General features: G+C 49.2%; 1 protein-coding gene and 1 pseudogene across 1 annotated transcript; both read left to right on the forward strand.

Annotated features, from left to right (window-relative positions):
- Positions 1 to 1,165: 1,165 nt before the first annotated feature.
- Positions 1,166 to 6,068, forward strand: LOC136478235 (uncharacterized; annotated as a pseudogene).
- A 2,876-nt stretch (positions 6,069 to 8,944) lies between these two features.
- LOC136478221 (glutamate receptor 2.8-like) lies at positions 8,945 to 15,216 on the forward strand. The gene is made up of 4 exons (XM_066476578.1): positions 8,945 to 9,383; positions 12,129 to 13,435; positions 13,543 to 13,855; positions 13,955 to 15,216. The coding sequence occupies exons 1-4, from the start codon at positions 9,074 to 9,076 to the stop codon at positions 15,001 to 15,003; spliced, it is 2,979 nt and encodes a 992-aa protein (XP_066332675.1). The 5' UTR covers positions 8,945 to 9,073; the 3' UTR covers positions 15,004 to 15,216.
- The last annotated feature ends 4 nt before the right edge of the window (positions 15,217 to 15,220 follow it).

The following is a 15,220-nucleotide window of genomic DNA, read 5'->3' on the forward strand; positions in this document are numbered from 1 at the left end:
CATGACTCAATGTCATGTCTCATATGCAATGAGCTCCTTCATCACATGTGTAAGCTTTGCAACATCTCCGAGCCATTTTCACCTCCATGGCATATGTTGCTCACACACATGTACCTATGGACTAATCACATGTGTATCTCATATTAAACATAATTAGTCCATATAGGTTGTCACTCAATTACTAAAACCAAACAAGGACCTTTCACGCGCCCGCCACCACCCGCATACACCCCTTGCCTGTCGTCAGACTCTGCCAGAGGCTGCTCCTCCCTCACCGGCGACGTCCACCCGCCTAGGGGCCCGCCTACCCCATAGGCTAGGCGGAACCCCCTCGCCTACCGATTAGTGCGCCCAGGCGACCGCCTAGCGCCGCCTTTTTGAACCTGGATACTATCCACTGAGACTGATCGACCACAAAATTAAGGCTAATGCGTTAATTGATCAGAAGGGCTAGCCTCTAAAATAAATGGATGGGTTAGGACCTATTAATCTAAGATCAAGTTTAATAATAAAGCCAAATATTTAGCAATCAGCCAAACTGCAAGATCCAAACTATACGATAGTGATCTTTTATTCGTGTATAAGAACATTTTTATTGTTACTTTTACCTTTATGCCACACCTTCTCTTTACTAATCTCTTTACATTCACCTTGATGCATGGAACTATGGACCCACCAGTGTATAGGCTCTCATGTCAAGTCCAACTTGTTGCTTGTACGAGAGCCTAACTCTCAACTCTCTCCTCTCTTCTCTCCTCGACTCACTTGTTCCCTTTCTCATATAATCGGCCATTCAAACGTCACGAGAAGCTGAGACTTGGTGTCAGTTTGGTTTAGCTGAGCCGTAGAAAAGCTGTTGTAAATTGCGAGGTACGAAAAAAACAGTTGTAAGCTGCTATATGTTATGAAAAAGTTTGGTTGAAACATCTAGAAAAGCCTACCTATCTATCTGTATTGAAATAGCTATGAACATCTCCACAAAATCACACATTTGGAAAAACAGAAACCGAAAGTAGGATCTAATATACCGCGAAAATTATAATGACACCTTTTTTAGAATTATCTTATAAAAGCCTAGCAAACACAACATTTGCCTCAACCGCTATACTGATGGTCCGCGATTCTGTCCATCTTTACCTCAACGGCTATAGTGATGGCCCGCGATTCTGTCCAGTGGGGACGGCTCGGAAAGTGGGGATTGTTACATGTCCCACTAAACGCGAAGCCCTTTTTCAACCCCGGTGACTCCTACTTGTCAGAGACAGAAACCAACCCGCGGCGGCCGTTGTCTCTGCAAGCCGCCGCTCCTTCGTGCTCGCCGCCGCTGCACTACCGACCGCCACCTCCACAAGCCGCTGGCGGAGGACCAATTACCCTCGCAATCGCCGTAGCGCCACCGCATCGCGCACCCACTGGGAGTCGTTGCGCGATGGAGGCGGAGCAGGCGGAGGCGGCGCGCCGCGCCAAGGAGGCCGTGGAGCACTACACCCTCGGCCCCAGGGACATCACGTTCCTCACCAACCGCGCCGCCGCCTCCTTCCGCATTGGCAAGGTCTCTCCCGGTTCGCGTTCCCCCTCTCCATTCCCTCTTTGATTCTATCCCATATCCTCGCTGCGACCCGCCGGCCGCTAACGCTTTGGGACATGTTCAGTACGAGGAGTGCGTGAGGGACTGCGACGAGGCCGTGAAGCGCGGCAGGGAGCTGGGCTCCGACAGCGAGCTGATCGCGAAGGCGCTGTCTCGGAAGGCGTCGGCGCTGCTCGAGCTCGCGTGCAGCGCCGCGGATTACACGCCGGCGATAAGGGCCCTCAAGCTGTCGCTGGCCAAAAATTACAGCGAGGAGACGCTCGAGAAGCTCAACGAGGCGGAGAGCGTGAGGAAGGAGGTTGAGGAACAGGAGCGATTGGATCAGGAGGCCGCCAACCAATACCGCGAGAAAGGTTTGGATGTTGCTCGATTACAGCACTATTGAAATGTGAAATCGGGCAATGTTTCTTTGAGGAAGTCGGGAGGGGAGGCCCCTACCTAATTTAAATAAATTAAAATGAAATGCAAGCTGTACATATGCAAAGCCAAGGCGGCAAAGAACAAAAAGGACAAGGACCACAAGAGAAAGAGAAAAGAAAACAACAAGAAGAAAAAGAAAGTAGAAACTAAAGGAAAATAAAATAAAATAAGACTATCTCTTCTCAATATGTTGGCGCTGTTGAACTTCCATATCCTTGTTCCCAATGTTAGGTCCATGCTTGGATATCTTTTCTCCTTGATTCTTTCTTTGTTCTGCATTCTTTTATATCAATCACAAAGGAAACACACATTTTGGTCGACAATGAAATACTCTCAGAAATTTCCATTTAGTACTTTTGTGTGTATATAGTATGGGGATTTCCATGCGAAAGAAGACAGAGCACAAAAGAAAGGGACGAGTAGATACTTCTCCTAGTAATCTGTGTTTTTTAAGCATCATGTATCCAATTCCTAAGTACTAGTTATATGCCATACAATGATACAATTGCCCCTTACTGTGAAATGCTGCAGGCAATGAATTTTCAGAAGAAATACCATGAAGCAGCAATACACTACACGCGAGCTACGAAAATGAACCCAAAGGATCCAAGAGTAAGCATATTCATTGTTCCCTTGATTTTCCTTCTCAAGTAAAGGCAACTCCAGATCCTTAGTAAAGTAGTACTATCTTCAGTCAAATATAGATGACGTTTCAGGCAAGAAAACAAGAAGAAAATAAGCTAACTCCCCCATGTCTGAATGTCAAATAAATATGACCAGACCCTCTTTTGAAATTTGTAAAAGTTTTGGTAAATTAAAATTTTGCATTGGTAAAACGTCATCTATGATCGGTCATATTTGGCATGCATTGTTCGCTGTAAAGACATGCTGTGGAACTGACCCATTTTTTCTTTGGCACTCCTGGATGTAGCAATTCATTTAATTTATGGTTGATCTTACAGGCATTTAGCAACAGAGCTCTATGCCACATCCATCTGGGAGCCTTTTCTCAAGGTCTTGAGGATGCAGAGAAATGTATTGAACTAGATCCAAATTTTCTGAAGGGCTATGTGTGTAAAGCTAAAGTCCAGTTCCTGATGGAAAGTTATGAAAATGCTTTGGCAACTTACCTAGAGGGCTTGAAGTGTGACCCAAATAATCTGGAGGTTCTTGATAGCTTAAGAAGGTAGCTTTCCAGTTCTCGTCTAGTCTTCTTGAGTCATGGCGTGATCTAAATTGACATTGTGTTTGATTGAATTAGATGTGCAGCACGCGTTAAGGGGTCTAATGCAGGTGATGTTGAGCTTGAGGATTTGAAATATGTTGACATTGAGGAACTAAAATATTTCTCGGTAAGTCTAGTAATAAAAACAAAATACAGGATTATCATTTTTCAGAGGGTAATCACACTGTCATTGCCACAGTACCATTTATTCTTGGCATTTGAGTTGGTGTTTTGCATGCTTAAACAATATTTCTTTTATTTCCGAAGGAACACATTCTATATGAAGTAGAGCAAGAGAACTAGCCTGATGAAAAGCAAGCCGAATGTTCATCGAAACTTCGAAAGTCAATCGACCCCTATCCTGCATGCCATGCCATCATGAACAATCGCCCATTCGGCCTGACTGAAGGTCTCGGGTCTATATCTCCTTTGTTTATCTTCTCCAGTCCTACCCCTCCTTTCCCTTTTCTCTTCCTTCACCTCTGGCAGACCTCAATCTCACCGTCGGTGCTGGCCTGATGCAGGTTTGAATCTACATCGGTATTAACAAGATCTGGGGGGGTGGGGGGGGGGAGGGGGAGGAGGAGGGCGGCCGCGCCGGCCGTGCGGTCCGTGCACCGTCGCCATGGTGGCATGGATCGAGAGAGGGAGAGAGAGAGAGAGAGAGAGAGAGAGAGAGAGAGAGAGAGAGAGAGAGAGAGAGAGAGAGAGAGAGAGCGGAGAGGAGGAGGCCGTCGGGGTCGGGGAGAGACGGCGAGGGTTTCCTAGCGGGTGGGGTGTACTGTAGCGACCGTTGGAACCAATACGGGCCGTCGATCGCAGAATCGGACGGGCAGGGGAATTCGGGTGACGTGGACACCCTGAGGAGCGGCCAAACTTCCCTGCTTTGATATATAGAAATACTGCCATTAACATACAGTGTTCTCCATTTCCCTCTCCTTTTTGTGTCCATATTGTGCATGTGCTTGTTCAGACTGCCGGCTCCACGGCTGATGGTCTTAATTCCATGTTTTGTAATTTAATTTAGTAAAACATTAAATCCTTGACAGCATATTCAGAAATCCACAATCTAGATTAATATTTAATTCTAAGCAAAATTTTACCTTTTCAAGATAAAGGTTATGATTTTTTTAAGTCGAATCCATGCGTGCAAGGTCATCCTCTGACACGTCATGTAGATCGCCTTATGCGTGCATGACTTCATTTAGGGACTTAGGGTAGTAATATGAGAATCTCAGCGGCCCAGCCTTTGACAACCTCCCATGACAAGAGATTTATTTTCTTTAAAAAATAAGACAAGAGACTGGTCTTTCTCGAAAGGAAACTGATGAGGATCCTCCTGGATCAATATGTGTTACTCCTGAGGAGTTAGTACATTTTTCACTTGAAATGTTTCGGTTTAGTGTGCGTGATTGGCTATTTTTGGCAGGGTGATGGTCCAAACACTGGACACCAGCAGAGGAGCAATGAGGTGCCTGCTAGCAGAGTGGTGGTGACTTCTCAGTGTCAATGCAAGTAAGATGCTGCACTTTTCCTTTTTTTTTTTGAAAAAAAATGGCAGGAGTCTGCCTGTCAATTAAAAGTAAGATGCTGCTCGTTGTTGCTTCTTCAGATAATTGCGAGAATCTTCTCCCTGCTCCGTTGATTCAATTTTATTGTCTTCACTCATTTTGCGTTCTGTGTTAGCACCAAGGACATCGACGAGTCATCCGCCGAGAGGCTGTACGATGCAATGAGCTACGCCATGGCCAACATGATGCTAATCCAGGTCCCAGTGCTAGGAACAACGAAAGAATTCTGGCGATTATCTGACAAAGCGACTAGGATCAGCAGAAAACTTGCATTGATACTGAGGAGCCACCACTCAGTTCAGTTGGCAAGTATCTTGCTGCTCCTCTGCAGGTGTCCAACATCTGGATTGGGAGCAATGGGAGTGTCAAGCTAAGGGGGTTCAGTTTCACTGGTAAAGGCTTCAGTATTGAGGGTGTAAGAGATGACTACAAACGCCTGTCCAGGATCCTGACAGCGTTAATTACTATCTCGGGTGGGGATAGCACCAAATTGCCTCCGGACTATGCAGAATTCCTCCTGCTCTTGGAATCGGACACCCTTACAATGAAAGATGAATTCTTGATTGTAAACAATGTTGCACTGCTGCCCATTAAAAACCGGTAATGTCTTTACTTATTTTACCCATTTTTTGCTACAGGCTCATTTTGTTACTTGTGTTCACACTTCACAGCACTGAGGTCTTCCTGATGCTACACGATAGAATTGTCGATTATCTTGGGTGTACAAACAACAAGAAGAAGAAGAGGAGACTCTCTAGTCTCCCCTACAAGGAAGACTGGTTGGATACTGCCAAGGCAAATACAAAAATCAACCGGTGGGTTGTCAATGTTCAAAACGAGTACAGAACGAGTCCACATGATCTACTGTGGCTCAACAGAAATATAAGAAGCCACTTGCATGGGTACAATGACGGTGACGACATTGAGGAAGTTCTGTATTGTGAATGGCCCGAGCTGCTCATGGTCATGCAGAAGATGTTGCATTTGGAAGGTGAGCTCGAAGGCACTGACATTCAGAACAAGTTTGGCTAGTCGTCCTACACTCCTAGTGCAAATAGATGTACATATTCCACGTTTCATTCGGTTGTTAAGCTGCTGTTCTTCGATCGAGCTTCAGTGCGAAAGTTTATGCTGAATTGCTGATGTAGTGCTATGTTACCTGGTCGATGTAATATATAGCTAGGCTTGTTGCTTTCTTCGCTTCTCTCATCTTGAAGGTAAAGATGGATCAGCTTATAAAAGTATGCTATAAAATGTTGCCTTAAAATTCTAAACTACGCTGTAAAATTGGGTTTGCATTCATCATTTTGACAATGCCTGGATTCCATCAGTAAGCGACGTTGCCAGACAGGGAGTCGCCCTCGCGTATTATAGATGCTTGCCGACAACCGAAATAAACAACGTTGTCAGGAGACTCTGAACTGGTCCACAGAAAATTCAGTTCCAAGTGCCCCATCAAACAAGCTGTTCTCAGTCCTTCTCTTACGTTAAAACAGCATGTTCTCTTCATTCAAATTTTCTTGTCGCGGTGCTTGGTTTGATTACCATTTGTCACTCTCCAATTATCCAATTAGAAATAAATTACTCCCATGGGAACCGCTACGCGTTTTCAGTAGCATAATAATGGTCACTTCACCAGTCTTGCTCAGGATATAAGATGACGAAAGGAGTGACCTGTAGTAAATCCAGACGACAGTGACAAAGGTGGTTTTCAAATCCAGACGTCAGTGACAAACTTATGGCGTCGTTGTTAATTGGGTTTGATGTAGACAAATTAAGCAGCATCAAATGTGTTGATTTTCAACTAGAGCTGTAGAGCCTCGTCAAAAACAATTATTTCCATGTACTAGAAAATCACGGCAGGGGAAATTACTTTGCAAAATCGATGGTTTCGTTGTCATTACCAATTCGATCAGTACAATTCACCAGTCTTACCCAGTGGATAAAATGACGAAAGAGTGAAAAATACCGAGTTCTGGCCCTAGTGACAAGGCTGCTTTGAAAAGATTAATTCCACGTCAGAGTAGTACAACAAGGAAGTTCTATGGAAATTGCTGGACTAAGCGTCATCTTTGTATCTGATAGAGTACACGAAAGTGACTAAATTTCATAATGCATGCTATCACCAAAGTTTAGGAGGAATGTTCTGAATTAAGCTTGAAGTTTCAAGATCTCATTACATGCATTCCCCTTGAAAACAAAAGGTATCGCATGCATTAGAAAACTAACAAAAACTATATTATCATAAATAAGTTTGACTTTGCATCTAAGTTTTTATCTCCCTTTCTTTCGTAAGTTATTCTCCCTAATATAGGTGGCAAGAGCTTTGACGTTGTAATGTCACAATTATTTTCCCAGTAACGTCAACATCTATATATGACGTGGAGGCGTGGAGTGGAGCCTAATCCTAGTGGGCGAATCAATTAATTTCTAGAGATGCAAGCGAATTCAGTTGAATCGGAAAACCAGATGACAAAGTCTTGACTTTCTTTGTTTCAAGTTAGCGTTTGACAACCCCAGGAAACTTCAGCTTTGCTTCCACCTTTGACAAATGTATATAAAACAATAATAAACCTATGCAAGGGTCATGCTGCTAGATATATCTTCCAGAATAAAATATATCTCTGGTTTACGTTATTATTAGCCCATTTTTTATTAGAAAAGGAAAATTTCTGTCGTTGGATACTGTGTCTTTAATTAGCTTTTCAACTACTGTGCTACTCTTCGTTTTTTAGAAAAAAACACAGCTTAGAAATCTAATGATCTGTTATGATACTCTAGATGTTATATCGAGTAGGTACACTTGTCACCTCACATTGTATCATATTGTGGTGAAATTAAATTAATATAGCCAACTACCTACCATGAGCAAATTTTTAGTTTCCCTTCCTGTCTGGCAAAAGATTCTCTCTGCTCTTGTGACTTGTCCTCTATTCCCTCTCGAGGACAAGATTTTGTCAGTCAGTCCATGTTGGGTGGCGCAGCTCCTCTTCGATATTGGAGTACTTCCAGAAGAGAAATGCATATACTTGTACTACTAGTTACCACAGGATGAATACTGCACACTTGAGAGCTAACCAACCCCGTCTTATACGGGATACAGATTCCAAACACAGCTTGTATTTTATTTTGCAAGTATAATAGAAGTGCTCAGTCCGTCGTCGTAAAGGTCTGCTATGGTCAATATCTGCTATCAGTATTCAGTAGCAGTACACACAACTTTGTGGGATACATACTTGTTTTCTAACGCAAAAAAATGTTCTCCAATGCAAGCGCGTATTGGATCCACTGAGGGCACCAGCCTGTCGTTGTAAAAGTCTAGTGAGAGAGAGGTCAATTTTTAGCCCATGTTTAGTTCGAACCCAAAATCCCAAAAAGTGCTACAGTAGCCATCACATTGAATATTTGCGGTCCGTGCATGGAGCATTAAATGTAGACGAAAAAAAACTAATTGCACAGTTTGATGGGAAATTACGAGACGAACGTTTTGAGCCTAATTAGTCCATGTTTGAACACTAATTACCAAATAAAAACGAAAGTGCTATAGTAACCCCAAATTCCAACTTCCTGCAACTAAACGCGCGCTTAGTACTACATTGTCGGTCTGCTGTCGGCAACCATACGTACATTCGTTCTGTTTGTTTGAACTTGTTTGGCTGATAAGTCATGATTAAAAGTACCGTTGATTGATTTGGGGTGAGAGAACATCCGGTGCAGGCACTAACGTGTGCTCGATCGGTTCTTCCAATAATTTTTTCTCTCCCGGCAAAGGCCAATACACGGGCGGACGACCAAGACCAGGAGCACGAGGTAGCCATGGCAATGGCATTGGTCCCGGAGTTTCCCCGTCCCCGTTGGGCTTGGTTGGATCCGTTCCGTTCGATTCCATGCATGGCGCGCTTGCTGCCACCGTGACACGTCCGTGTCACGACCTTGTGCTCCACCCCCACGGTCCCACGCCTCATGGAATGGTCAAACGTCGTAGCACCAATGCAACACTCCACAGACCACGTCACATTCACATCACGCCGGCCGGCTCCGCGGCTCGCCTCCGATCCATCGGATGGGCGCCCCGCCACGCTCGGTTCTCGCGCGGCCCGGGCATAAAAGATCGCTAGCTGCTGGGAGAAGCAGCAGCTCACGCGGCTGTAGTTATTCGGTAGCATCAGAACAGAGCCGCCGGCCGCGCCTGCGCTGCACTGCTCACCTCCCAGACAGCTGCTGAGTGCCTGAGTGATCCATCCAGTGGTGGTAGGTAGGCCGTAGACGATGGGGAGGCTGCGCTACTACTCGTCTTCTGCTTCCGTCTCCTCCCTCCGCCGCCTCGAGCTCGTTCTGGCGGCCGCGCTGCTGGTCTGGTGCCAGGCGAGCCTGCGAGTGGCCACGGCGCAGCAGCCGGCGCCGGCACGGGTGCGCGTGGGCGTCATCCTCAACCTGCCGTCGCTGGCTGGGCAGCGGCGGAAGGTCGGCATTGAGATGGCGGTGGAGGACTACTACGCCGCGCGCCCCGGCTCCAGGACCAGGGTCGCGCTGCGCTTCCGGGACTCCACCGGGGACGTCGTCGGCGCCGCTTCCGCCGGTAATATATATAAGCTCGAATGCTCGATCGTCTCTCCCCACCTCATCACGCGCTGCGGGCGGCGCCGTTTCGGAATTCAGATGCATTCATTCATGCGTGCTTCAATTCGGTAGTAGTTTGATACTCCCCTAGTAGTAGATATGCATGCTCAATTTTGATGATCAGTAAACTGTGTAGATATGCATGCTCAATTTTGATGAGTGAACTGTGTTTTTTTTTTAAAAAAAAAAAAACTTTATGAGTGAACTGTGTAGATATGCATGGTGGGCAACTGGGCATAGCTTGTCTTGCCTGTCCATGCATACCTTCTCTATAGCTGTGCAACTAACCGCCACCACCAGCCGCGTAAACGATCGTTTGGCTGTGGCGTGTCGTAAACGATTGTAAATTTTCAGCCGGAACAGTATTTTTCTCTCACACAAACCAGCCAACAGTACTTCTTCACGAACCAGCAACGATATGAACCAGCCAACCGAACAAGCTGGTTCCTATGTGATATGAGCCAGGAACGAGCACTAGTTCCTGTGGCTGTGCCCGCCTGCTCCATCTCAAGCAAGCAGGGCCATGGCTGCATGCGTAGCTGTGCTTGTCATGCTGCACCGCGCGTCCCCATCTAACTTGTTATCTCCTCGGATCGATCTGAACTCGTCGCCGGAGCTCCTGACCCAACTCTTCTCCTTCAGCTGTCCAGTTGCTTTCGAGCTTTTAGTGTAGTCGTACGTACCGCGAGCGTCGTGCTATCGTCTAGCCATACGACACCGACCCAAGAACCAGTACATCTTACGGGTTTATCTGGTCCACATTTTCACCGGCTCTACACTTAAAAACGCCTTGCTGAGTTGCTATGTCTCCCGGTCCCCCCCACCAGCAGATTTTAGTTTCCTCACCAAGCAATCGGAAATTAACAGTTCCTGCACCAGCCGATTAAACTGCCATTTGCACTACCTACTACGACTAGTACATGTCATGGTCGTCTTCCCAAGAGGACAAAAAAACGTAAGTACTGTATTAGATTTCACAAGATACTCCATATACGTGTCTGCCTGTCAGCCCGTCGACACGATAATAATAATAGGTTTATTTATTTACTAGAGACCAACAGGGCGCCATGCATATGTCGCCTTCTCCGATCCTGGGCTGCTATGATCCATGCCTCAGACTTGGACTAGCTAGCTCTTGGTGTTCCGTCACCGAGGCACGTGCCTAGGCGAGCGACAAGTATGCATGGTCCAGCTCGAGGCCCGCTCTGTGCAAACCTTCAAACATGCCAGACTTCAGTCCAAGTACGGAAGCAGGTGAGGTGACAGAGATTGATTAGATCCTAATCTTACTGCCCAGTTTTCACCACAAACTTTTACGGCTGATTCATTCTCCATGCCAGTTTCTTATACCAATCATAATTTACCGTGGAGGGCATATAATTGTGCTGGTTCCATTCAAAAGTAGTATACTTCCTTGGTCCGCGTATCTAGATTCAAAACTAGAATTACTCAGATAGAAATAGAAAATTCTGAACCAGTACGAGTACTATTTATCTAACACAAACATATTTTTGTTATCCGTACAGCTCCCTCTCAGTATCACATCCTACGACTTTTTACGACAGCACGGGATCAGTTTTACAGCGGACGTCTTGCGTCTCTTTCGCTAGTGGCGACCTAACCAAAACCAAGCATGTATTTATAAGCCTGACGGGGCAGTTAGTTGCAATTATGGGTTGCGATCACTGGTGTCAGTCGTCAGACACCACACCAGTGACAAACAACTGACGAAAATTCCTGCGGTTTCCGCGTGGAAATTTTGAGCCCGCGCGCCGATCGGATCTGCTGGGACTGACCACCAGTAGCCTGCGTGCTCTCCGAATGCGCGTTGGCAGCGGTTGACCGATGGGGACTCAGCTCCATGCTATGCAATTGGTGCATAGACCTCTCTCTCTCTCTCTCTTTGGTCGGTTGGTCCTTCGGAATAGTCGACCGGTTTTCCATTGATAGCGTCTGAAAACGTAGTAGCTCTCGATCGGTCACTGTCAGTAGCTGTGATTATTGTCGTAAACCCATCTATCACCTGCAGATATATGCATGGTGCTTTTTATCTTAGAGGTCAATTTTGAACAGGAGAACACCTGTCTTTACTTTCTATATAGGATTAACTGATTATGACGTGGAGTGGTGGTGAAGCCTAGCTAGTGGCAGTCATCAGTCAACCAGGGACAAACCAGACTGCTTGGCAACCAAGCAATTTTTGAGGTCTGCTGATCATTTGGTCAACGAAATTAAATGGGTGTAGAAGAACCTAGTATCTTTCTGTCTACAGTCCTCTCACCAAGAGAATCAGCTACTCATCACGAATAAAGCCATCTTCTGTCAAGGAATTAATCAGGATTCGATGCTTTATTATGTCAGTGTCTATGGAATTGAACTTCTTTCACACGACGAGCTTTTGTTCTTGTGCCATACAACAAGCAAAGCATCAAACTAGGTATTTATTTAGCAGGTGAAATGAAAAATATTTCACACTAATATTATATGAAAGGAATTCAACTTTCTTTTTACCAAGAATCTTGGAGAGAAAATAATCTATCTGGTGCAGAGGTGCAGGTGCTGCATAGAATCCTTTTCTGTTCCAATTCCAACGCCTGTTGCCGGTCTATGGGCCAAACTATCCTTTGGGCCGAGATGTTTATGGGCTTCTGCTCCATCATATCCATTCCTGAGCGGGAAGCATTTGGTTTCTGTTTGCTTGCAGCGGTGGACCTGATCAAGAACGAGCAGGTGCAGGCCATCATCGGCCCGCAGACGTCGGCGGAGGCCGAGTTCGTGGCCTACATCGGCAACCGCACCCACGTGCCCGTGCTCTCCTCCTCCGCCACCTCCCCGGGGCTCTCCCCGTCGCAGACGCCCTTCTTCGTGCGCACCGGTGCCAACGACTCCTTCCAGGCCGCGCCCGTCGCCGCTGTCCTCGCCGCGTTCGGGTGGCACGCGGCGGCCGTCGTCTACGAGGACTCACCCTACGGGTCCGGCATCCTTCCGGCGCTCGCCGGCGCGCTGCAGGGCGTCGGCGCCAGGATCATGGACCGCGCCGCCGTGCCGAGCGACGCGGACGACGACCGCATCGACGCGATGCTCTACGGATTCAAGGCGATGCCGACGCGCGTGTTCGTCGTGCACATGAACCCGTTTCTGGCCGCGCGGTTCTTCCGCCGGGCGAGGAAGGCCGGGATGATGACGGAGGACTACGCGTGGGTCGCCACCGACGGCGTCGGCAGCGTCGTGGATGCGCTGAGCCCCGACGACATCAGCGCCATGGAAGGGGTCGTCAGCCTCCGGCCGTTCGTGCGGATGACGGACCGAGTGAGGAACTTCTCCGCGCGGTTCAGGGCGAGGCTCTGGCGGGAGTACCCGAGCGCCGACATCTACCCGCATGACCCGACCGTCGTGATGCTCTGGTCGTACGACACGGCGTGGGCGATCGCGGCGGCGGCCGAGGCGGCCGGTGTCTCCAGCCCGGCATTCCAGACAACGCCGCAGAGCGCGGCGGTCACGGATTTGGACCGGCTCGGCGTGTCGGCAACCGGAGCGACGCTCCTCAAGGCGGTGCGCGAGACGACCTTCCGCGGCCTCGCCGGTAACTTCGCCCTCGTCGACGGGCAGCTGCAGCCGCCGGCGTACGAGTTCGTCAACATCGTCGGGAGAAGCTCGAGGGCGGTGGGGTTCTGGACGCCGGAGGCTGGGATCACACAGACTCAGGGCGCCGACGGCGCCAAGGGGCTGAAGAAAATCCTTTGGCCAGGTGATTCCATATCCTCCCCAAGAGGCTGGGTCGTGTCGCCGAACGGACGGCAGCTTCGCGTCGCCGTGCCGGTGAAGCATGGATTCAAGGAGTTCGTCGGCGTCGACTCGACCAACCGAACTGCAAACGTCACAGGATACTGCATCGAGGTGTTCGACGCGGTCATCCGCAACTACATGCCGTATCCAGTGAGCTACCAGTACGTGCCATACGATGATAGCTCCGAGTCCTACGACAACCTCGTGTCCCAGGTGCCGGAACAGGTCAGTACACACCAAGCAGGACAGATGGTAGATACCAGCCATGCATGTAGGGTGTGTATATGTGCTGATCGAGAAGCTTTGTCGGTTCGTACCGATGGTGACTGCAGCTAGCGGACATCGTCGTCGGCGACGTGACAATCACGGCGAGCAGGTTGGGCAAGGTGGACTTCAGCATGCCGTTCACGGACTCGGGGTGGTCGATGGTGGTGGCGGTGCGCACGGAGACGAGCACGAGCATGTGGATCTTCCTGCAGCCGCTGACCACCAGCCTGTGGCTTGCCAGCCTCGCCTTCTTCTGCTTCACCGGCTTCGTGGTGTGGGCGATCGAGCACCGGATCAACCCCGAATTCCGAGGCGCCCCGTGGCAGCAGTTCGGCCTCAGCTTCTACTTCGCCTTCTCCACGCTCGTCTTCTCGCACAGTACGCGCGCACGAATCCGCTTCAGCACCAATAACTTTAGTTTCTTTCTTGAACAAGAACAATGGCTGAAAGATTGAGCTTTGCATCATTATCGTGCAGAGGAGAAGCTGGAGAGCAACCTGTCGAGGTTCGTGGTGATCATCTGGGTGTTCTTTGTCCTGATCCTGACGTCGAGCTACACGGCAAGCCTGACGTCGATGCTGACGGTCCAGAAGCTCCAGCCGGCGGTGACCGACGTGAGGGAGCTCCAGCGGACCGGGGAATTCATCGGGTACCAGGAGGGCTCCTTCATCAAGCAACGACTCCAGAAACTAGGCTTCGACAAGGCCAAGATGAGGAGCTACAGCACGGCGGCGGAGTACGCCGACGCGCTGTCCAGCGGGCAGGTCGCCGCCGTGTTCGACGAGATCCCGTACCTTAGGCTCTTCCTGTCGCAGTACTGCGACGGCTACACCATGTTCGGCCCGGTCTACAAGACCGACGGCTTCGGGTTCGTCTTCCCGATGGGCAGCCCGCTGACGGCGGACGTGTCGCGCGCGGTCCTGACGCTGGCGGAAGGCGAGGAGATGGCGCAGATCGAGAAGAAGTGGTTCGGCGAGCCGGGTAAGTGCCCGAGCCAGGGCGGCGGCGGAGGCACCGCCCTCGGCTCCTCCAACCTCAGCTTCCGGAGTTTCGGCGGGCTGTTCCTCATCACCGGCGTCGTGTCCGGCCTCATGCTCCTCGTCTACCTCGCCACCTTCGTCTACCGCGAGCACGGCGAGGTCCGGCCGGAGGAGGAAGGCTCGGGGAGCTCGTCGATGCGCCGGCTGCGCGCGTGGCTGCGGCACTTCGACCAGAAGGACCTCAAGTGCCCCACGTTCAAGACGAGGAACGGCGACTCCATCAGGGATGGGAACCAGACGCAGAGATGGGTTGAGTTTGAGTCCGTCAGGAATGGCCGTGGCGGGAACGGGCCGGTGCAGGCGGCGGCCGAGGAGGAAGCCATTGCCATTGGCATGAGCCCGCTCAGTTTCAGCACCTCCACTCCATCGGAGACGATCAACGCCGGTTCGTCGCCGGCGTCAGAGCTCGGGACCTCGTTCGAGCAGAGGATGCAGGAGGCGCCACAGTCTGTGTCGGTGGACATGCCAGGATCAACGGCCCCGTAACTGTACATTACAGGAGAATTGCTCCCTGGCATGCGTAACAAGCCAAGTCAGTATGTCTAGACAGTGTACATACATCAGCTCAGCGAAGTGCTGACAACGCACTACTTGTATTGTGGTACAATCTGTCCAGAGTGCATCATTAGGAGAGTATGTGTTGCAATCCGAAGCCAATACATGTTCAGTTCGATAATATGGTTAACTGACTAGCAAATTGAGG

Source organism: Miscanthus floridulus, chromosome 8 (genome assembly GCF_019320115.1).
Source record: "Miscanthus floridulus cultivar M001 chromosome 8, ASM1932011v1, whole genome shotgun sequence".
In the NCBI taxonomy this organism is placed as follows: Eukaryota; Viridiplantae; Streptophyta; class Magnoliopsida; order Poales; family Poaceae; genus Miscanthus; species Miscanthus floridulus.

Coding starts and splice junctions, on each gene's coding strand:
- LOC136478221 (XM_066476578.1), top strand. CDS start 9,074: ATGGGGAGGCTGCGCTACTACTCGTCTTCTGCTTCCGTCTCCTCCCTC. Junction 9,384..12,128: donor CGTCGGCGCCGCTTCCGCCG/GTAATATATATA, acceptor GTTTGCTTGCAG/CGGTGGACCTGATCAAGAAC. Junction 13,856..13,954: donor CACGCTCGTCTTCTCGCACA/GTACGCGCGCAC, acceptor ATTATCGTGCAG/AGGAGAAGCTGGAGAGCAAC.